This window comes from Prinia subflava, chromosome Z (assembly GCF_021018805.1).
Source record: "Prinia subflava isolate CZ2003 ecotype Zambia chromosome Z, Cam_Psub_1.2, whole genome shotgun sequence".
In the NCBI taxonomy this organism is placed as follows: domain Eukaryota; kingdom Metazoa; phylum Chordata; class Aves; order Passeriformes; family Cisticolidae; genus Prinia; species Prinia subflava.
Window position 1 is genome coordinate 85,582,458 of NC_086283.1, and position 24,715 is coordinate 85,607,172.

Below are 24,715 nucleotides of genomic sequence, written 5' to 3' on the forward strand. Positions count from 1 at the left end.
TCCTCTGTCATAACTGCACAGAAAGTCTTTATTCCCACAAGAGGAAATTATTTTAATGAAGCATTTCAAGTTTAGCAGATGAATGCATTCAATTTTAGTAGTGCTTGCTAATGATGGTGTAAAATGTAAATATTGTATAAAATCCATAAGTAGACTGTATGTTAATGTTCTATTTCAGGAATAGCTTGCAGATAAATTGGTAAGCTCCTTTTGGCAAAAAAATAATGATAAAATATGAACTTAAAATATTTGCTGTTCTTAACACTGTTCATTTAGTCTGTTGTAAGGATTTTTGTATAAATGTTCTTTATCAAATTCCTGTGATTTGAGTACATTGATGTATAAATAAAGTGCCTAAAATGTAAAACATGAACTAATATTAGAAATAGATTTGACTAGTGTGAAATTTGGAAATTACACTTATGTTGCAAGTCTCGTGAACTAATTATGGGGGTTTAAAAAACGATTATTCAAGTACTACTTCTATATATTTTTCTAAACATAAAACTGGAACTATATCTCTGTCTGGTAAAAAGATTCAACTTCAAGTTCTTTCATGCTGACATTGAGACAAGCTGGTGAACACTATTTGGAATATTATGTAACTTGTGTCCAGGTTTATATATGTTCCTTTATATTACCTTTTTCTCTATTAAGTTTATTATTGAAGGACTATTAACATTCACAGACTTGAATTTCAAAGAATTCTGAGGCATTCTGGTATAGAAACATTAGGTGTTAGTAGAAATCTAGATCTGGAGCCATAAATTTAATTTCATTTTAAAAACGAAGGGGTCTGAGATCAATTCTGTATTGTCAAGGCACCATTTTGTAGCATAATATCAGGTTACTCTGTTAATTTCTCCTTGGATTTGTGACATAAAGTTAAAAAAACCTCAGCCTGACAAAAAACTAGTACTTTCAAGCCATACCTTGGTGTTAAAGCCAAAAACAAGTGTAAGGCAAAGCTGTTATGAGTGTAGAAAATATTTGTGTGTTGTGATTCTGCCCATGTATATAGCTCTGTTCTGCAGGTGCTGGTACAAAGTGGTGTGCACATTTGGCAGTTTTAAACCAAAATAACTCAGATTAATGCTAATAAAAGAAACTGTTTTTATAAGTTTCCCAATACTTTTGCTATAACATTAGTAAGAACCAAAAATATTTTCTTAAAGAACTGCCTTTGCAGAGCCTCACTCTTAGTCATGTTCCAGTAAACATCCAAAAAGTGGTAACTTCTGGGACTTTGCAAATATTCTATTTAGAGAAGCAATTTTTAGACATGATTTTAAAAGTCATATTGCACTGTCAAGAAGGAATTTTTTTTTTTAATTTAGATAAAGGTTATGGATATTTTTTCTCTAAAAGTAATTTTTTCACATGACTGATTTGATAAATTGTTGGTTATGTTCCATTGTGCTAGTTGCTGTAAAATCAGTTGCTTTTTCTTACTAGGAGAAATTTTAAGGTGAAAGAAGACTTTGTTCAGACATGCTGATACAGAACTACTAAGAAGCAATGAGATGACATTGTTTGAATTGTGAACAGTTCAGTTTTAATAGTATTAATGTCTGTAGTTTGACTTTTAGTATTTCAGTGTCTGAAAACAGGGTTTTTTTCGGAAGACTATGGGGGCCTTTATGTATTGTAGATTCTTTCAGAAATCAGATTTTACTTCTGAGCTGTTTATTACTACCTAGTGTTCAGATCCTTTTCATGCATGAGACATGCATTAAGTGAAAATATGTTTTAATCTGGTTTTTAATTTTTTTTTATTCTTATTTTTTATTCTTTCTATTCTTTGTTTTATTCTATAAGTGTAAAATATGAACCTTTGCTTTGGAGATGTTGGCTGTTTTTGTTTGTCAATTTCAATGTTAGAGTATGAGAAATATAACCTAGTAAGTACTTCGTTCTGTATACACTACTCAGGTGGGGTTCAGGAATATTACAAGCTTTGTATGAATTATATCATTGGGCAAGAGCACTTGGAAGTACAGCTGAGAAAAAAATTTTAATTCCTAAGATGGTTGTTCTGCAAAACCTGAATCTGATGTATTCTTTGGTCTAAGTGTATAGTTGTCTGCAGACAGTATTCTAAACTTTAGATATTATTTCTCTTGTGGATTTCCTATAATTTCTTTCAGTATTTCCTCTGAGCTTAATGTAGCTGCCCATCTTCTTTTCTGAGAAAGTATTCATTTTTGCTCTTGAGGATCAGCATTTTTTTTCAGACATTGACTGTGATCTATTTTGGAAATTCCCAGATTTGAGTGTCTCCTTTCTATTAAAAATCAGCTTATAATACTCAGTCCAATTTGGCTGCCAGTTGGTATTACATAATAAGGTGCTTGAAGCAATTTTTGGCTTTTGAATTGTAATGTAATCAGTTTTGCCAAACATTTTTTGACTAAGAAAGTCATGCTTACATTACTATGATCAATGCAGAACTTTTAAAGTAAGTATTATTGCAATATTTTAAGTGTTTTATGTAGTAACTTATAGTTTGAGGAGAGATTTAACAGATATTCTACTGCTGAGAAAATGATATGAAGTCACTACTGTATAAGAACTGAAGTGCTAAAATATTAAGTTACAAGTTGCACGGTTGGTTTTGTTGGTCATCTGAGTGTTAACATCACTAGTGGGAAATAGTGTTAAAAGGTAGTGAAAGGTGCTAGGATGCACACAGTCATGTTCTTAAGCAGTGGGAAGATATTTCTTCAAGAATACTTTGGATGCCATGAGAATCCAAATCTAGCTGGCAAATGTATTCTGCTCTTCTGCTTGAGTTTAATCCAGATGCAGAGCTGAAGCATTAATACAAAATAATGTTACTGTGCACATTCTATTAATGTGCTGAGGTATAAATTCTGGCAGATGTGAAGTGGATAGACTGCTTTACATTGTTTGCTATCCTTATAATAAGGTATAGGGGATCAAAGGTGTATCTGCTTCAGATACAGCAAGAGCCATGAAGTTTGTTCATAATGCAAGATGCTGAGAGAATATGCTGAAGCTGGAATTAGACTTTTCATTAATTACTCAGCTTTGCACTTTCAGTTAATTTTTGGCGTCTCGGTATTATTGTTCCATGGTTTCTGCTGCAGGTTTTCTCAGTCAGTGAAACATGTATGTGAGAATGCTGTTACAACAAATGAACAATCACCTAAGACATAGTAAACTAGACAGATGGTTATCTATTGTCACGTTTCCAGGACTGATGGCATTATTTAACTTTATCTCAAAGTTCGATGAAATTAAAGCCCTGACCATAGAAAAAGATGCAAGAATGCTGACCTATGACTAATATGCAAGGTACAATGAAGTTTTACATGTGACTACAACATCCTTATACAGTAATTTATAGATCTCTGTAATTCCACATTTTATTTTTGGGAAGATGAAAAAGAATTTTCAGCTCTGAGTAGTTAAATCTGACACATACTATTTTCCCATTGGAGTTATAATAGCATTCTTAAAGAAATATGTTTGCCAGAAATGACATTTTATGTGTTTGATGTATGTGTTTATGTGTTTATGTGTGAGTTTTAAAGAAACATGACACACCCATATGCACACACATAGTGGATTAAAAAACTTTATTCCATTAGTAAAAGATTTTCTGCTTCCCACCTCTTTGATATAGAAGTGTATATAGGTCTATTTCTGCAATATGGTTTCTCACCACTGACACTTTTGTTTTAGTGTAGGCTTACAGGAACATTAACTGAAATGTTTTATTTCTCCTTTTTTTCTTCTTTCTTCTTTCTTTATAGTCATCAAATCAAGTCTTTACAGTATAGCAGCACGGGAGATGTCATTCTTGTTGTCTCTGGTAACTCTCAGGCAAAAGTTCTTGACAGAGATGGCTTCCCAGTAATGGAATGCATAAAGGGAGACCAGTACATTGTGGATATGACAAACACAAAGGTAAGGTCTGGGGCTGGAGGTTTCAAGGCAGAGGCTGGCTGTTGTTTACTTGCATGCTGTGAGTGTAAGACTAATAAGCAACAATGTGTATATATTTAATGGTAGCTAAAAATGCAAATACAGAAGGGTTCATTCATAGTTTTGAAGTGCTTCAACAACAGTTGGTTGCGTTTTGACCACTTTGCCCTTGTATTTCCACTAACTTTGATACAATGGTTCTATTTGCCTAGATGATTTAAATTCAGGTCAGTTTTAAAAATAGCTTAAGCCTAGAAAGTGATAATAAAATCTAAAGCTCAGACTGATGATAAAATTGATTTACTTATTTCTTGTAAAGTATATTGCCAAGTAACTTGGCTAAATGCTGTTTTGCCTAAAGCTGTTCTTGTCAGATGATTATTTCTTTTGGCTAGTGATACATATATAAAACCATCAAATAACATCTGCTTTAGTTCTGGTTTGCTTAAAAATCATTTAGATTTTCTTTCTCTTGTAAATGTCTAGAATTCCAGTATACTGTGGTCCAACAGTCCTAATGCTGAAATATTTGTTATATTGCCTCATTAACTTTTCAGTATTTTTCTCCTTATTTGTGCTTAAACTAAAGTCCTTCCAGCATTGCAGGAGCCAGTCCCAAATTTCTCTTTGAACATAGCCGATGAGCATGTGCCTGTACTTCAAAGAAGTAAAGCCAATTGGACAATATATAGTCCAGTAATGTAGTTATATTCATAGTCGCACAATGGCAATTGCTTGCTTTGCATAAAACACTCACATTCTGTTTTTTCAGTCTTAAAGAAAGACAACCAACTAGTCAATTTGCAACTTCAAGTGTTTTATGAAAAACCCATCTGAGATTAAACCCATCTTGGCTCTAAAACTCTGTTTCCTCAGTTTTCTCCAACAGGATCTTTGGCTAGTGTAGACGGACATTGGTGTATTGTGTCACCCTGGTCATTACTGTTATTTCTGTTATTTTCCTGTATCTTGAAAAATTCATGTGATACTGCAGTGATGCCTATTGTTTCATTCTTTCTCTGCATTACAGTTCTTCCAAGAGAAAAAGAAGTGTGATTCTATGCCATTCTCTGGGAAAAAAAAAGTAGAAGGATGTCAGGGTATTTCTAATTCACAGATGAAAACAAGCAAGGCTGAAATGGAATAGAGTACATACAATCTGTTAAATCATTCTGATATCAGTCAGAAGGGTCCAAAGGGTGTGATTTGTCCCCCAGCTTTCATGTGATTCAACATTAAGGATTTGGTATTAAAGTTGTGAAAACCTTGTAAGATAGCTTACAAGGCCCTGTAAGACCTCTCTGTTTATTTCTTTAGGGTCACACAGCAATGCTCAATTCAGGCTGTTGGCATCCAAAGATAAAGGAAGAATTTTTGACATGTTCTAATGATGGGTAAGTATTGAGATCTATCTTTGACAGTGTTTTTTGAGAGGCTTGTTTAGCTTTTGTGTTTTACTGTGCCTTAATTTTCTTTAAATATCATTCTTTTTGGTCTTTAGTAAGTACTTAATATAGTGAGATCTGGAAGCAAATATTATATTTGTTTTGCCTGTAGATAATAAATGTATTTTGTTTGTATTATTTTAGTTCTGCAACTTAATTTTTTTAATGATATTTCATGAAAGTTGTTGGTTAGTTGTTTTTTACATAATTTCTTGGACAGAATTTTACCTTACCTAGTATTCCTTTGGAACAGAATAATTCCTGTGGAGAGACTCAATGTAACTGAGTTCATTAGGAAGATTGAGGATTTCAGTTGGAAGTTGCAAGTTTCAATTTAGATGTAACTGAATATTGATAGATGTTGTTTGATAAGTATCATAGAGACTGTTAGAAATTATCTTGTGGCTTCAATCTTGATCTTTGTGGTTAGAATCAAATAGCAAAATGTCACATGGCATCTGCATTTATTAAGTTACTGCAACTGTCAGTAGCAGGTTCATGAATGGTTTTTTACTGATGTTTCAAATATGCAATCCTTTTCTCCAAAATGACATTAAGGATTGATTTTCCCCACTAATGTGTCTGTAGAGTGTATAAAGAAGACTTCAATTATCAATTCTTCAAACAACATAGTTTGTTGGGTTTTTTTCCCTAAAAGGGACTGACTTACTGGTTTACATAGGTACATGAAAATATTATTTTAAGGAAAAAAATGGACAGTTTCTGATAAGTCCGTGTCAGAAGGAGAAAAACCTGAATACTACATTGTGCTTTATGGAGAAATTAAGTTTTAGAAATACACTTAAGCAAACTGTGTATTGTTCCAGATTGTAGGCACAGAGGTACTATTTCCATAATAGGAATTACTATTAAATGCTAGAAACAGTACTTAAGACACTTTGTTGATATTTTGAATGCAGTTAGACATTAGTAGTGTTTCTTTATTAGGTTAAATGGTTTGTAGATCTTTAAAAACAAATTAAGATACTATAAATTATGAAGATTGTTCAATTTTCTCCCATGTAATCAACTCCACTAACTAATATACTGAAAATGGATTCAGTACATCCCTGATGCTTGAATTGCTGGGAATTAAAATGGTCTGGACAAGTAAGAGAAAACCAGATAAAAACTACTATAAATGGTTGCATAATTGCATTTTCACAGACACGACATGGCTGAAATTACAAGAAAAGTATTTTAAACTCACTGCATTTTGCCTCATGCTAGTGACAGATCTTTACAGGATGTCCTGTGAAGCAAAACAATTTGGATTGCTTAATTTGCTGCACAGGGCTTGAAGACAGTATTCTGTCTGTGAAATTTAATAATAACAGAAACTAAAAAAGTATCCAAAGTTTAATCAGTAATTCATCTTAACACTGGAGCTGTGAACGAGAATTGAAAAGAATAGTTCCAGTTGGAAGGGTCCTGCAGTGATCATCCAACTGTACGACCAGTCCAGGGCCATCCAGAAGTTAAAGCCTGTTGTTAAGGACATTGACCAGACAACTGTATCTCCAGGAAGCCTGTGTCAGTCTGGGAGCACCTTCTCAGTAACAAATACCTCCTAGTGTCCTGTCTCAACTTGCCCTGGCACAGCTCTGAGCCATTCCCAAGCATCCTGCCCCTGGATGCCTGGAGAAGAGCTCAGCACCTCCCTGTGCCCTTCCCTTCCTCATGAAGCTGCAGAGAGCAGTGAGGTCACCCCTCAGCCTCCTTTTCTCCAAAGTGGACTTTCTCCGGAGTCTTCTCCAAAGACTTCAGGTGCTCCCCACAGGAGGCTCCTTGTACTTTGGAGACTGTAGGCTTCTCAGGTCAGACCAAAAGACTGGCAGTCTTTATTCTAGAGAGGAGAGATCTAAGTAGGGGAGTATGTGATTAAAGTTTGTGAAATGTTCAAGATGATAGGTGAGCAGAATGTGGAACTGTTGTTTTGAAATCCTCTTCCAAACCTAAGAGGTATTTCTTGAAAGTGAATATAGTTAAGTTTAGAAGCAATAAAAGAAAAAAATATTGAATGCCAGTCATTTTTGTTCTGGAACGTGTTGTCACAGGAGGACATGGAGACAAGTTTAAAAAGAGATGAGAAAATTCATGTTTAGAAGCACCCACAAAGATAGCAAATGCAATAGGCATTCTAATACCTTCTATATGACAGCTGGGGGTAGTAAGGTGAAATGAAGGGAATTAACTGTAATGACCAGACTTTGTCAGCCTCATTATTGCTGTGATTGAAGAAGGGCTAAATGAACCTATGATCAGATGTAGCCAGATGTTCCTTGTATCTTTGTGTTATTCAGTGCCAGTAAATAAAGATGTAATTTTATGCCGCCTTACTGTTGAAAATGCAGTATGCGGATTCTCAAGGTACAATATCTTTGCAACGGTTTTATATCTGGAGTTGTGTGGTGTTCCTGTGAATAAGTTAACTGTTTGTAAGATCTTCTCTCTCAAGCAAGATGGTGAGACAAAGCCCAGTCTAGCTTTATGTGGCTCTGGTACATACAGATTTTGAGTATGAATGTTTATAGTTTTAAACAAACAAACAAACAAAGGGAAGCCTTTCAGTCTTGGAACAATCTTTTTAGAGGGCAGGAGACCTGCCTGTACTCAGTTTTGACATTCCTGACATTATACACTAATGTGCTTTGACATTCATAGTCCTTGACATATTACACTCTGACATAATTTAGCAAGACAATCTATAGCCGTAAGAGGAGAAATTAACAGCTTTAGAGTATTGCATATAAGAGGAGAAGGTGCAAACATCTACTCTGTATTTTCTCCTGAGAGTGCACTGCTGATCTTGTATACACTGAAGACAAGCTCTGGAAATTCTGTCATAGATTCCTATTAGTTTTGTTCTAAAATTTTTACTAGACATTGATGTAAGAATAAATTACCTTAAGTACAATGATTCTTCTCAAAATTTTAAGAGGGAATGTGATGCTATCTACAAGTTGAGATTTAATAATTCTCACATTAAGAAAAGGAACTGCCACAACTGGCATGTGTAGAGAAGTATAGATCTGACACTAAACACCAAAATGAGACTCTTCAGAGGGTCATCCTGTATGGATGTGGAAGGATGATACCAGGGATGTTCTTAAAAGTTGTGAAGGAAAGCTGAATATTTTTTCTTTTTGCTGGTTTTAATCTGTGTGGGACATCACACAGAATGGTAAAGCAAAGTGGTAGTTGTCTCTTAAACAGAGACTTCTCTGCTCACATGATGAGTATTTCTATATGGAGAGGTTGTGTGTGCTCCAAACCGGGTTGCCAGAACCATCAGCTATTTTTGAAGATGCTTGCAAGAAAAGATTAAAGGATTTTCAGTTAATCATGCAGGAGTTTGGAAGGTGCAGAAACTTATGGTTGAAGCCTGTGTGTCATGCTCCTTGGGGCACACTGAATGGCATGGTCTGAGACTGAAGGAGAAGAGGACACAGGAGAGCACATATGTAACATTAATGTACTGTTAAACCCTAATTCTGTATTGATGGCTCTAGATAACATTTACACCTCCTCTAGAGAAAACAGTCACTCATAAACCAAATGAATGAGTATTTGCAAGTTGTGGGCTGTGTTTTATCTGATTCCTGTAGCATTTACACTGTCTATCTCTTTAGTTGGATGGTTGCCATCTGGATACAGTTTAAAAATAAGGTGATGAAAGAAAATGGCATTTTTCTGGGTGGCATGTTGAAGCAGGACTTTTACTGATGCATAAACAAGTTAAAAAGCAAAATTTGCAAGTGGTCTTGTGGTGTCAAATGAAAGTAACACATTTAAAATATGTTTTAAGTAAATGCTTTTGAAATATTTTAAATCCATATTTATGTTGACCTTCTATAACTAAAATACTCATTTAGGGATAGTATTTATATATATGTAACCATTTCTTTTGATTCCATGTGACTAAGTCTGTAGTAGTAGTAGTCTGAACTAAAAAAAGTAATTCAATGAAGGCTCTTAGAATTGCTACTGTAAATATTTTGAGAGGTGATCTTTTTCTTATACATGGCATTCAAATATGGTATACATTTAAAGAATCCTAGAAGTAGGTTTTGATGATAATATATTGTAATGTGCAGTTATTAGGCTATTTGTAAATTTCTTACTTCAGACTGTAGATATACAGGTTACCAGCAGGGAGTCTCAGTGTGTTTTGTATCACTGTTCAAGGACACAATGCTGAATCCAGGAAAAACTACATAAGAAAATTGCGCGGTTCCATCAGACTCCTGTATGAGAGAAACACAAGCTGGTCACCTTGCACACAGAAATGAGTCAGAGCCTAGATACAGCAGTCATGGAATAATCTGAAAACTCCTCTTAACTTGTATAAGTTCATGCCCACTTCTGCAGTTGTTAGTAGAAACATGTAAATCTCAGTAGCTCACTTCATTTTATTTTCCTTGACAATATTTCAGATGATGGCTTGTGGAAGCACATAATACCATACTGTTTCTTTTTTTTCCCCGTGTTTTGGCCAGGTGTTTTTTTTAGCCTTATATTTCAACAAATAGTTTCATTACTCTGGGATTACAGATGAATAATAATTTTTTTGGGCTATTACAGGTTGTTAAGCATTTATTAGCTTTTAGTTGCAGAAGGAAGTAAGAAAGTTGTCAGTTCCATCAGTAATCTGGTGATTAACTGTAACTGTATGAATGAATAACACTAGCCTAGAGATTTAGCTAAAGTAGGTGTTTGAGTTTTTTAAATAGATTAAATTTTGGACACAGATTCTCATATATGGGAATTCTGATTTCTCAGTGCTTCAACTTTCCAACAGTTCATGTGATTAGAACAAAATTATATTAAAAGAAAAGACAAACATAGAAAAATTATCTTCTCCATGGAACTGCAGTAATTCTGAAGTTTGCATTACAGATAATTTCAATTTTAATGAATTTGAGACTAATTAATTAATATCAATCTTTCACTGTTTTTCAAAGCATATACACAAAGCTTTCATCAGTGTTGATACTAACTTGAGACATTGTCTTGCACAAGCTATCTTTTTTCATTTATGGCTATATGTTGCCTAGAACTTTAAATATCCCACAACTCTTCCTGAATCATCAGTCCCTTTACATTGCATATACTCTGTGCCATTCTAGATAAGGTTCAAATACAATGTGTGATCAACATTATTTTGTCTTTTTTATAGATCCTTTGCCAATTTATTTAGCTTATTTAGAGGATATAATTATTAAGGCAAGGATCTTTCATTTTATGAGCAGTATGTTGAATAAATGAACAGCATTAAAGGTGATAGTAACAGAAATTCCAACATTAATGCACTGCCTAAAAATGAAAAAAAATTTTTGGAGTTTAGGAAGTCTTTAAAAAGGTTTTATGCTCTGGAAATACACCTGAGCAGAGTGACCTTTAAAAATACCCTGTGTTTTAAGACATAACTAACTTAATGTTTATATTATTCCAAAATATCAGTTGATTTCTATGTAATAACAAAGAAGGAAGAGGAAACGGATAATGTTGTTTTTGTTATTTGGATGTTTTCTTATCGCAAATGTGATTGGTAGTTCTGTAAGAATAAGCAAGAGAGGTCAGTGTTGTTAAATGTTCCAGCAACAGGTGTTCCATGTCCCTAGTCTCATATATTTTTTTTTCTTTTAGAAGCAGAATCACAGCCAAACTTGAAATTTAGCAGTCATGAACTTTATGATCTGTCATCGCAGCTGGGGTTATGGTTGATTAACAGCTGGTTTACTGTAGAGCATTCCTTTCACAAGTTTTTCTTCTCTCATCCTCTAGTAAGTTTAGTATCATACTCTCTAAAAGGCATCCTAGAGAATATTTAGCGCCATGACAAACTGATCTCTGTGATAAGTTATTTAGGGATAACTTCAATGCAGATATATTTAATGATTTCAGTGAAGGGGTTTCAAATCTTCAGAAACAGAATTTTGTGTTTAAGGCACATTTGAATTCTTAGTCTTTTGTCAAATACACGTTTCAAATGTAAAGTTACTCTGCTCTGTGTAATATGGTTTTAAACTTTTGGTTTAACCATATACTGTTGCTTAGTAGATATTATCTGTCTTTTTTGTAATTTCAAGCAGCAAAATACAGTTAATGAAGGATGAGTAGTTTGCATAACATGTATCTGCTGTTTGCAACCATTGCTGTTCAGATGATTTTTCTCTCCTTTAGGATATCTATTATGTCCTAGACACTACTAAGGACTTTTGAAATTTGATGTATCTTAGTGAACACTGCTGTTTCATGATGACTTTTATCTCAGTTTACCTTTCAGTTTTCACCTGTTAACTATTTCCATCCTGTTAACTAGGTTTGCATCTAGAATGCCTGTTGTCACATCTTCTCATCTTCTCCTATTAGCTGCCATGTCGCAGTCTATTTAGGTGGCAGTTATCAGTGTATGACATTTCTGTCATGACAACAGTTTTCTAGCCTTTTATTAGGCTTAGAACTGCATAAAACCTGGTAATTTGACAGAAAAGAGATTTGAGCAGGTCTGGAACAGCACTGCTGAAAATGGCCAGCAGTCAGTTTCACTGCCCATGGAGCAATCAGTTATTCCCACAATGCTGTTCAGCTTGTCTTTAACTGGCAAGCTGCCTGCCACCCAGATAATTTTATTTTTCTTTTATTAAAGTCTGTTGCCCATAAGCTTAAGACCCAAGTCACCTGTTATAGACCACAGTCTTTCTCCTTAGAGCTTTTTCTCCACAGTAGCATGTCCTCAGGATAGCACAAGATTTGGTATCTCCAGCCGGCTTGTCTGTGCACTGTGAAGGACAGCTCCACTGGCTGTGAAGATGGGATTATATGGATTTTCTCCTAGATTTATAGACTCTTAAGCTTCAGATTACATACTGTCTGCTCACTCCAGGTTGACAGCAGCTCAGCCTAAACTGATTACACTTGAAGTGAATACAACCCTGGAGTTTGTTGAATTCTACTAAGGCTTTGAACAACATTGTTCTCAACTGGAGAACTGAGGCTATAATTTTATTTTTCTTTAATGCTTTTTCATATTAGGAAGACTGTGCATATGAACACATAGGTGAGAGCTGAATTTGGACTTGTGTCGTTTAGTGTAAATGTAGTCTTTTGAATAAATACTAATAGTCCTAACACCTTCAGTGTTTGAAATACTTTATATGTAATAAATACAGTTAAACACTGATCCATCTGCAGCTTTTAAAACTGCTGAGAACAGTAAGATAGCAATGGCAGGGTTACTACCAAGATGTTTGCATAAACTTTTGTTACAGTCTAAGCTTCAACACTGCATCTGTTTTCACAGATTTGAAGGCTGGTTAGAAAAAGCATACTTGAAAATAATTACTGATATTTTACCTTCAACTGGGGGATCATTTAAAAATCTTTAATTGCCCTCTTAGGCTTTGCTTGTGCTTTCTAGATTTACCTCTTAAAACAACCTGCATTCTGTAGAGTGTAGGACTTGCTTTGGAGTCCAAAGTACCTACTCACCTAAAAGATCACCCTGAATCGTATCTGATTGCATCATACTACTTTATAGGGTAGGGAATGCAAATAACATTGTGGTGAAACAATTGAATTTGCCAGAGGAATATGTAATTTGGACTTCCATCTTAGGAAAAGAAATAACTCTTGCCAAGTTGTTTCAAGTACATATGTTTACAGGTGTGTATACACGTATGTATTCACTTACTGTACCATATTCCACATGAAAATGATATTATGATGTTTGAGAATGTTTCTTCAAGATTTTTATGAAATACTTTTATTCCCAGTATAATATTACAGTTTAGGAAAGTGTTCAGAATTAATTCAGAACATAGAGGAATACAGTTCTGTTAATTAAGTTCTGTTAATGAATTCTGATTTATTTTTAGTTGTACCAAGATAAAGTTTTTTATTAGAGCAAGAAACTTGAAAGTATTTTTTGTGTATCGGATGAAAGTACACATTTTAAAAATTGGTTGATTTATCTGGCAAGCAAAGAATTTAAGTATTCACAGTAGCTCAGTACTTTCTGAAGGGTTTGCTCATTTTAGAACTCTGCAGTGAATGGGGCAAGAAGGGACAGTCTTTTCAAAGGCTTTTGCTAGGCAATTGCAATGCTCATAGCTTAGGATGGGAAGGCAGAAGTTTTGGTGCATATATTTGCTTCTTTTATCCCAGAACACATAGTATTTCACTTCTCACCTCTGTTGTGCTTTACTTGGGTTATATGGTTAAGCTTTCCCTGAAACTTGTTTTTTAACCCCTTTCAGTTGTACTGGAAAAGCTCTTCTCTTACATCTTCTCTGGTCCTGACTCACCAGAGTCAGGAGAGAAGAGAATACTTTGTGCAGTTCTGTTAGCAGATCTGTGGGGCAACTTCTGGCAGAATAGAAATGATGGGAAACTGGAGGTTTTAGTATTTCTATCAGCTCAACTTAATATCAGATAGGGTAGACAGAAATTAGTCATTTTTGAAATTGGTAGGAAATTTCCCATGGTTTAGGGTCATACACAAATACTTCCATTGTGGTGACTTTGTTCTACAAGTATCTTTCACTGGCAATTTCCTCTCCTGTCTTCTCCCATGAAAAATATATTGTCTTTTATTGTATGAAGATGAAATCTTTTCTTCTCAAGTATTCACTGATCATTATAACCTTTAACTGTGTTTAAAGGGCTATTTTCACATGAGATATGCATCTTATTCAAATGACCAGAATTCTTTGATTTTTCTAGTACTAAAGGGAAGTACAATAGACTTAGTAAACTAAACTGAAATGTTTTTATTTGATAATAAGGAAGTGAAGTAGGGTGGACAAGGATTTATTTTGGCACATTTCCTTACAAAGATAAAATACGCATTCTATCTAAGAAAATAAAATTAAATTGCAATGATTAATGTTCACATCTGATTCTGTACTAAAGCTACACAGTAATGACTAATGTTACTTAATATCCAGTAGATAAAAACCCTGAAAATATTTGCTTTGGGATTTTTGATGTTTAGAATTGCAGGTAATTTCATTGTTTGAGTAATGAAATTTTAAGTTGTTCCTCTTATCAGGGCCCTCATGTTATATAAATATATGTTTTAGTTAACATCCCACTGCTAAGTTGCTTGTTTAGAGATGTATGTTGGGTGGTTTTCATTTTTCATGGAATGAATTGGAACAGCCTGAAGTTGCGTTTCTCAGCTTGTAGTGGTTTCAAAGGTGCATGGTTTCACTGGAAGATGATGAAGCCTGGAGAAGTTTGCAGTTCAGAAAATTCTGTTTAAGGCTGATAAATCCCGTTTTGGAAATGAGATAAACTGTCATGGAAAATATGTATGGGTTTTTGTGAAAGTAGTTTTTCTTGTTTATTTAATAAAACCTTTTAAAAATTTTTGTATAGTATCCATTAGTAACTTATAAGCAGTAAATTACATTCAAAAATATGTTGAATTTTTTTCTGTTAATTCCAATAAGTTTTGTTTCTGACTTTTAAAGGATTAATCTTGTAAATACATATGAGACATTTGTCTTCTATCAGCTGGGCTAGCTAATAGAAAGAGATCTTAAAACTGATAATTGGAAGTAATCAAAACAATATGTTTCTGATTCAATTTCATAAAACTGAAGTATTGCCTCAAAACTTCTATATTTCTATAAATCGTTTTAATGAAAGAAGATTTTATCAGAGAAAGTGTGAATGTATTTCTACTAATACCTGAACACTAAGTATTAACCACTAATTCTGAGAGCGGATTGGTTAGTGAGCTGGGTGACAGCTAAAACAACAGCATGGTAAATCATACACAGAGAAGAATATTTCCCTGGAAGTTACATAGGGTTAATTGTATATAAGCTCTTAATATGAAGCTGTGGAAAAGCAGATACACGTCTTTTAAAAATGCACGCATACACAAAGAATGAACTTTTACGAATGACGTTGGTAAAGGAAACGATGTTAATGTTATGTTTCAGCAATACCCATTGAGTTCTGTGTCTGGTTCTAATGATAGTAGTCTAAAAAAAGTGGTAAAAGACATTGAAAAGGAAAAATGTGAGAGACATATCCTGAAACTAATTCAGCTAATTCAAGAATATTCAGGAAGCTGAATATGTTTCAGTTTATTGAGTAGACTATTAAGAGACATGGCAATAGCAAAAAAAAAATGAACCCGAGATAAAATGTCCAACATTGGAAAGGTCTTTAAATTGTTAAAGACATAAATCCACTCAGTAATTGAAAGTTAGCAAGGTTTGTCTAGGAGAAAGTCTTTCTTTGTAAACAGAGTATTATGTGACTGTGGAACTGGATTATTAAGGAAGAAATGAAGTAAATTCTTTCCCAGTTGTAGCTTTCACACAGAAATTGTCGATGAAATTTCTCTTTCAGGCATCAGACAAATCAGTGAACACAAAAAGCACCATTTAATAAATCTGAAATTGGAATGGACTGGGTATTCTCAATGATAAAAACTATAATCAAGCTGTTCATATGACTTAGCTTTTTATAGATAAAGGCTTGCTATTGAGCTGTGAGTATCTGTTAAAGGTACTCAATTTTTGAGAATAGGAAGAAGTCCACACATAGTCCTTCTGAGGATGGCAAAAATGTCCATGTGGAACAGCAGGTAGGATATAGATCCAATAGTTGTTACAATAGCACATTAATTGATGGACTTCATTCCTGTTTTAGTTGGTTTTTCTCCAAAATCAGTCCCTTCACAGTTTTATCAACCAATTCCTCTTGATTTCTTAGCTCATTCCCTCCTGCCCCCACTTATGTCTCCAAATCATTCCCCAGTAGATGATTTTGCAATTGTTTTGTGGGAGTAATGTTAATTTTTTAAGCTAATATTGTCATTCAAATACTTTCTAATAAAACTTTATATTAAACGCATTCCTCTTGAGAGGGATTAGTTTGGTTTTGTAAATGTTTCTTCTCCTTGAAATCTTTCCAGACATGTGATTTGTGAAATCTTCAGTTTGCTAGGACAGAAAAAATCTGATTGATATTCTTCAGTTAGCTCATTAATGGTAGTGGAAACTTCTGGTCAGCTAACCTCTTCAATTAAGATCCACATTCACTGGTGTCCGTATGATTTAGAACAATGCTGTTAAACATTTCAGTCTCCTGAGGTTGAACTTTTGGTGAGATAAGACACAGATCTTCTTTTGTCATCATCAACTTATTAGACTATATACATTCCTCCTTTCAAAATAAATAATTTACTTATACTCATTTGTAGCTTTCTTCTGTTGGGTGATTCACAGTGAATTAAGTGGATAGCAGAATATCAGGTACTGAAAAGTCTCAGAGATGAAAAAAGGTGTCTTCTCTTTTTTGGTGGTACACACTTAGGCTTTAAAAATCAATTATTCTATCGGCATGTTTATTATAAAACCTAGCAAATAATTTAACTTAAAGCAGATTTGGTTTGAGATAAAGTTTAGCTTTACAACTCTGGTCCTGGTGTCATTTTTCAGAAAAAACCTACTTTATTTCATCCAAGCTATAAAATTCTGGATTTTTTTCTTAATAATTTTGTAATTTACTTATTTATCAATGATGTATCATTCCAGCATTTTTTTACTCACGATGTGAGCTGCTTTTCCTTTGGAAGATTTTTGTTAGTCTTTCAAGAACACTGAGTGAGTGTTGTACCTTTGAAAAATACATAATATAGTTGTCTTCTTGGACCACTAAATCAAATTTGCCATTTAAATGGAATATATGTTTCTAGTTCTTTCACGCAGTGAGACTACCTCAGAGGACCAGAGTCCATGGCCATGACTTGTTGGCTCTAAAAACTTTTTCAAGTAAATGAAGGATGTTCTTATATTTTACATAGCTCACATTTACATGAAAATTTGCCATTGAGTAACAAGTCTCACAGTGACTCTAGAATGGCTTGGGTTTGAGCCACATGCCCATTTAGTAGGATATAGATGAAATTAATAGACTCTTGAGCACTGTACATGAAAAATTATAGCACCATAATTTAGTTTCACAGATTTGGATATTTTGGGGAAAAGTCAATGTAGTTTTAAATTAGTTGTTCTTTTTGCAAGCTCCTTTGTTTCTAAACCTTCTTCTGAAGGCTAGCACCCTTATGACAGGATTGATAGAATGAATATTCTGAACATTCCTCATCTGCTTTGTTAGAAAAATGATGGCTTGGTTTGAAGAGGCTCTTCAACAGGTTACATACAAATGAATGATTTAGCAGTGAAACAAATGGATGGTAAATTATTGTATAGTGCCAAAGAGATCTTCAAGTAGATATATAATAACATCCATTTATCGAAAATGCAAATAAATAAAATATTTAACAACTTGGTTACTTGTTTCTCTCTGAGGCTCTAGTTGGAACTTGCATAATACTTCAAGTCCATGGTACTTTCAAATGAAAGCTGAAGTACTCATGAAGTCTACCAGTTTCAAGAGTGTAAGGTATTGGAGAAGTTGAAAATTCTGCAAAGTTTCTGAAGGTGTTAGAGATGTGGAAGATTCAACCGCTTTTTTTGGAAAGGTATATCATTATATGGAATATAGCTTAAATATATTCCATGTACTTTTAGTACCATAACATAGCATAGACTTTAAGGTAGGCGAGCCTAACAAGCTTTATTTCTTGTAATGATTATTTGTGAATTGGAAATTAACTTAAATAAGGCATTCCCAGACTATTACAGATAATACTACTAAGAGCTAAATATCAACTGTGTGTGGTTAGTGCCGCATTCATAAAATTCAGACAAGGGGAAAGCTAGAGGTGCATGAAGTGACAAAATATTAACAGTTTCAGAGAAACCTGGTGTACATGCACACAAGTGAATACCAAGAGTAAAGAACTAATAGTCTGGTACCTGGTCCCAAAATAAAGTAACTTTATTAAAATGATTTTTAAGTATTCAGTCAGTTAGAGATTTTAAGTCTTCATCTCAGTGTTCACCTCTGTAAATATAATATATTTTGCTTCCACACAAACCTGGTTTAACCAGTATTTTATATTACCTCTTACTGTTTAAATACTTACATTGAAATGCCATGCAGATTATCTAAAAACTTGCTCTCAAGAGTTACATGAGGTAAAAATAAAGCAAAATTGGCATTTGTGATGATCAAATTACTTAAGGGGATTTTTATATCCACGTTATTTATCCTCTCAAAGTTGATGTTTTATTTTTTACTTCAGCCATAGCAATTCAGCTGTTTGCAACAGTGAGGCTTAGGAATTATGTGTATCAGTTATTTAAGTTCTGGTGAGTTTTTTTCTTTCTTCCATCTCTGGAACAGCAGAAATCTCATCCTTTAGTGCAGAACCATGGTATTTTGCAGGAAAAGGGGTCACTGTGGTTTTGTAGGGTTAAAGTTCTGTCACTCTTACTAAAATCTCCTGATAAGTCATAATTTTAAGTCTTCAGAAAAATTTTCTCTGGAGACTTGTTTGTAATACAAGAGTGCCTTCATCAAAAAATTGTGGTTATCTCACAGGTGTTTAGTAATTTGCACTGCACTGGCATAGTAGTTTGTTTTTGTCTTGACATGTCTAAAGGTGTGAAAAGTCCATTACAGATCCACAAGGATGGCTTCTCCTAGGCTAACTTATCTGTTTATAGATACATACACGGTGCAGAGCTGATTAAGAGAGCACAGCAAATGAGCAGGCCTGGTTAAGAAGAGTTTGAATAATGACTGTACTGGCCCTTGCTGAAAGCTGTGTGTTTACAAAAGGGTTAGTGAAGCTATTTTTGTCTTTATAAACTATGTGTGTTTACATTAATATTTTTTCTGAAGTTTTTCTTGATTCAAATGTTAGTTGCTGCAATAAGATATGCAGTCAATGGTAAGAGCTTAGATTTGAGAACTTTTTCAACTGACATTTTTACGGCATAACTTCATTTTTAAAGGATATGCACAACTTCAGGTAAATCATCTTCAGAATTAAAAATTCAAATCAAAAGGGAAACTTCCTACAATGCAGAGGAAATGTGGGACCAAAATATGCTAAATTATTCTGTGTTGATGGGGCCTCACCTTGAGTCCTGGGGATGGTTTTGGGTGCCAAAGGATAAGTACGTAAGGACATGAAATTGTTAGAGTGTATCAGGAGAAGTGGGACCAAAATTGAGAAAGGACTTGAGGGCAAGACTTACGAGGATATGCTGGAGTCACTGAGCTTGTTCAGCCTGGAGGAGAGGAATGGTTACCTTCCTCTTGGGGTGCAGCAGATGTCCCACCATCAAGCCTGCCAGTGTTCAAGGAGCATCTGAATGAGACTCTTAGTCAGGTGGTTTAGTTTTAGTAGATCTGCAAGGAGCAATGATCCTGATAGTTCCCTTCTGATCTGAGATATTCTATGATTCTGTTCTGGGACTCCAAGTAAGAATTAAAAATTTTGCTGATGCCTTAGGTAAAAGAAAAAGGATAGAGCTGGGCATTTGCACTCATTTAAAAAATAGCTGAATTATTGAGGAAGCATCCATGAATTCTAGCTGGGGAAAAACAAACAAAAAAATTATTCCTGCTACTTGATTGACCTCTGTGGGAGTGCTCTCAGCTGCAAGTTAAAATTTGATTGCTATGATATGTCAGTGGGTACTTCTAACTGCTCATGCATGCAATTAGGAAATGAAGACATAAGACGTGTCTTTACAACATTTAGGACAATGGATATAAATTGGAGCTGGAGCTTCTGCAGATTTTCCAATCTGTCGGTCTCAGATTTTTTTGTCTCCCAGTATGAAACAAGTCACTTCTCTGCTTTTTTTTTTTTATTATTTGAAAGGAAAATCAGATTTTAAAGTATTTTCATAGTTATGTCCTGCATTTACTATTTTTAATTCTACACATCTTAAACTCAGCAAAATCCCCACAATTTTCCCCCTTGTGGAGAATATGGTTAATAAGAGAGCTTAAGTCCCTTATTATTTATCCTTGAGAATCAGAAAACTTAATACTGTTTTGTCTACTAATCGATTGCTTTAAACTTTTAACTTTACACAAAAGTAGGAAGGGACTTCCTCAGTAGTGTAAGTATATGATATGAGCAGACCATGATGATATATGAAAATGTTCTCTGTGATTATCCAGACAGATGTGAGACTGTATCATGACTTGAGTTCTGAGGCCAAGAATTGTAATATCTTTTCTTGAAGAGATGCTCATCTCTTTCTTTCAGAATTTTCAGAATTCTTTCTGAATTCCTGTGAGGATGAGGGAAGTGTCTTAGACTACTGTGGATATTCTGGAAAATATAAATAGGAATATCTAAATTTGCATGTACCTTATGTGCTGCAGTTTGTCCTGGTCTTTGTAAGTAGGTAGTAAGTTTTTATGTGATTACACTGCAAGGTACGGAGGTTGGTACTTCATACATAAAGACAAAGCAGAACTTCTAATATTTTCTGTAGCCCAAAGTGCATAGTTAATCTGAGCAGCTGAGTCAAATGTTACATTGTTTAGAACAGATTCTGTAATCTCAGAAATCAAAATACGTTTAAGGCTTACAGTTTGCTCCCTTTAGTTACTTACCTTTGTTAGATTGCAGTTCCTTGCCAATGGACCTGCAGAAAATTGTCTGAGACCTTAAAATGACAACAAAAACAGTTAAAACTAATGCATGTAGGGTCAGCTGAGGTATTGCTTCAGAGGGCTTTTCAGTTCTTGACTGTTGATTTTTCGTTGGTGTACTGAAGAGTTCAGCTATGTGTTAGTTCCAATTTAAGGTATTTAATGGAGTGAAAAAGAACTTTAGATCCAAGTGAGCTTAAGCTATTTTATAGCCGTGACTAATCAGCTCTTTAGAAAGCATCCTGTTTTCCTAGTGATTAACCTCCTCCTCCTCCTTTTGCAGTATCATGCAAGACTGCTCTTGAGTCATTTCAATTGATGCAGGTGACAGTAACTTGAACTGTCAAGATGTTCTTTACCAGAAGTCTTCCCCTTTGGTCTTAATCAGATGTACCCCCTAGAGAGCTTGATTACATCCCACTTTATCTTTTCTAAGTGGGAAATGAGATCTCAGTTCATTGCCTGCTTGCCCCGTTTGGAAAATGACACAAAATTGTATCTACTTTTACTGTCACAACTTTCAGAATTGAATTAAATAATACCTGTAATTTATCTAATGTTCTGTATAGAAATCATAATACTGAAGTGAAATGTTGCAGGAATAGTAAATGAAGGACTTCTTGTGTGTAAAGTGCTGCACAGTCTCAGGAAAATGCCAGTCCTCAGGTTTTTTAAACAGCACAACATTAACCGAGTCTTTGAACTATTATTAATTCAAAAACATGTTGACTCTTTACAGTGCTCAATATCTTTCATTAAAATCACCAAATCTGTTACTCATTGGAAGAAAACATCTTCAGGGGATAGTTCTCTAACCTAGTCAGTGCATGGTTTTCTGAAGACTTGCTTTTGGGTACCTTGCTGATTTGAACTGAAAAAATGATTCACTTTGGTGCTGATTGCTATCTTAAAGGTTGATGCAAAGATAAACAACCTTTCTCTTCGGTCAGGTTTGTATATGAAGACATCATCAACAAGCAAATTAGTTGTCAGTCTCAGTGAGAAAGTAATTCAAAACCAGCAAGACTTTTTTTTCTCTTAGTGCAGTTTAGCTGCCCAAATATTTATCAGTAATGCAATCAAATACAGTCAGTGTTTCAGAGACATATGAAAGGAAAATAGTTTAATATTTAAGGAAATACTAAGGGAGAAAGGTTTATAGGAGCTCGGGCATGATGGTCATGTTCAGTTTTTGCCTGTACATTGGCTGTTGGAAGGGAGGCAGACAGACTATATGCATGAGTTAAACTTGAGAAAAAATTCTTTGAGAAAGAACCCATTACAACAACACAGTCTGGAACTCCTAAATGAATTATTTTTAATTAACCTATTAGCCCTGCAGCCTTTGTTTTCAGTACAGTATATGCCTTTAATTTGGAGACTATTTTTTTAGGCTGAAGAGACCTTTTTCTGTATCAGTCTTTTGGGATTTTAAACAGACCTCTGGAGCCTGTTGTGTGCTGGTTTTTAGATTGGATTTTTTTAAATTTGGATTGATTTAAATTTTTTTTAGTCTTTTTGGAGTTTTGTTTGTTTGTTTTTTAATCCTCAGTGATTTGCTTCCAATTCATCTTCTACAGAATTTGAATGTATGTAAGTGCAGCCTCTCAGTAGTATGTCCTCTCAATAACATAATTTCCCCATTGTGTAGTTTATTCTTGTGTGTAGGTTCTTAAAGCTGTAGGTTTGATTTGGTGAGATAGGGACACCTTAGCCCCTAACAATGATCCTTTCTTCAGAATATAATCAATGTTTATAGATGTCTTATTTTTTTCTTTATTCTAAGCAGCACTGAATCTATCATGTATGTTGAAACAATTGATCTACTTTTCACTTTCATATTCCTTCTCAGCCTTTTTTTCTGCTTGTATGTTCTTTCCCATTATTGCTCTTTTTATGTTTTCTTCAGAGGTTATAGAGTTTCTCCTACAAAATATTTTGTTTTATTTTTGTTTAGAGTATTTGTTTTGATGTGAGAGAGAATTCTGCTGATCATCAGTAACTGCATTGGAACTTAGTATTAACTCTTAATGAAATAGACATGTAGTATTTTTCTTTTGTTTTTATACAAAAATTTTTATAATTTATTTTCTTTTTGATCTTGATCTTTCTGTCTATGATTTGTGTATGAATATGTTATACTGTCTGCCAAGGTAGCAATTACATTCAAAGCAAATTGTGGCTATCTTAGAATTTTTAGAAAGAAAAAAAAATCTAGTGAAACTTTTATGTCCCAGATGAAACTTACTGTTTTGAATTAAAGCATTCAGAATCTTTGAAGAATGAGTATAGCAAGCTTTATCTGAATTTTGCTTTGGGAATTCAGTAGGAAATTTACTGTGATGGTGGGCAGACAGTATAGAGAAGAATCTTGGAATTTCTTTTATGATCCATTCTGAAATATTTATGTTTGTGTGACTTGATGCTTTTTCTTGAGCTTTGACTTAACAGCTGTTGTTGATAATTAATAAATGTCAGCATTTAAAATGTAGAATTGGGTTTTACTGTGTAGTATTTTGACACTCCTTCTTTCTGCCAATGTGATATGGAAAATATGTCTGCTATAATCTTTGAGCATGATGGAATTTTGGAGTTGATCATTTTGAGGGACTGATCTATAGATACTTTGAGGGAATCGTCAGGGTTTGAATGAAGTACTAAAAAAAATTATACAGAATTCCAAAGGATGTATTTTCCATTACTTTGGAGAATTATGTAGAAGAGAACAGCTGATATGCAATCTGTATGCAAATATGATACCGTTTTATGTATAGGATCTGATGACTAAAAAAAAAAAGGTAAAAGACTTGTATTATGTTATTTGCTTACTTGTTTCTAGTTACTAATTTTTACTCTTAAATTTTTAACCTTAAGAGTGCCTTTATGTATTGTTAGTCTGACCCAGTGGTTTAATCTTGGAAAAAGCAAAAATTATTCCATCCAGAAAGATTGTAATCTTTGATTACATTAAGAACAGACTCTCTATGCCATAAGTAAGAGGTCCTGTCAATAGGTATTCGACTGCGTCTTTACAGTATAACCTGTAAAGGATCACACAGATGTATTGGTGTGTCTGAATTACTGTGTTCTCAGTCAAAAGTGATTGTATGTCATAACTCACTGGTATTTGCTGCTGTTGTTTTCCTCCCATGAGCATACTGCACAGCACTCTGATTTCTAAGCTGAGCTAATATTCTTCCAGTTCTTCTCTGTCTCCTTTTCTAATTTAGTTTTCCTCAAATGTTGCATGTATTGGCCATCAGCAGGATTTTTGCTTAGTAATTCAGAACACCTATTTAGCATGCTCTCTCAGACATGCTTATGTGTCATTTTAATTTTGAGTTGGTTGCTTTTTGGTTTCTTCACACTGGAGAATGTGAGCAGCTCCCATTCAGTGTTACTAGGTTTTGATCTGCTCTGCCCCAGTGATTAAGATTCAGCTGCTCTTGTGCATACAAACGATGTACTTTGTACTTTTGTATTTTGTACATACAAATGATGTTAATTTCTCCTGTCAAAAAAAGGATACCAGTTTAATTTGAAAATATGGAAAAATATGGTTTCATATTTTGATATGAAGCTATGAGCCTAGCTCATTTGCTGTTTTTTGTTTGTTTGTTTGTTTTTTGTGGGGTTTTTGTTTGTTTGTTTGTTTGTTTTTTACTCTATTAAATATTTCTCTAAGGTTTTTTTACATCTAGGGTTTATTTAAGTGACAGAAAAGTAGAATTGTTATAAATTTTTAAGCTGTGTCCATACTTTTG

At 34.2% G+C, this 24,715-nt stretch overlaps 1 protein-coding gene across 1 annotated transcript in view; it reads left to right on the plus strand.

Moving 5' to 3' along the window:
- WDR70 (WD repeat domain 70) overlaps window positions 1–24,715 on the plus strand; it is a 126,709-nt gene that overhangs the window by 40,010 nt on the left and 61,984 nt on the right. The window contains exons 8-9 of the mRNA XM_063423131.1: window positions 3,780–3,933; window positions 5,269–5,345. Coding sequence (XP_063279201.1) covers window positions 3,780–3,933; window positions 5,269–5,345 — 231 coding nt within the window. The remainder of the gene's footprint in view (window positions 1–3,779; window positions 3,934–5,268; window positions 5,346–24,715) is intronic.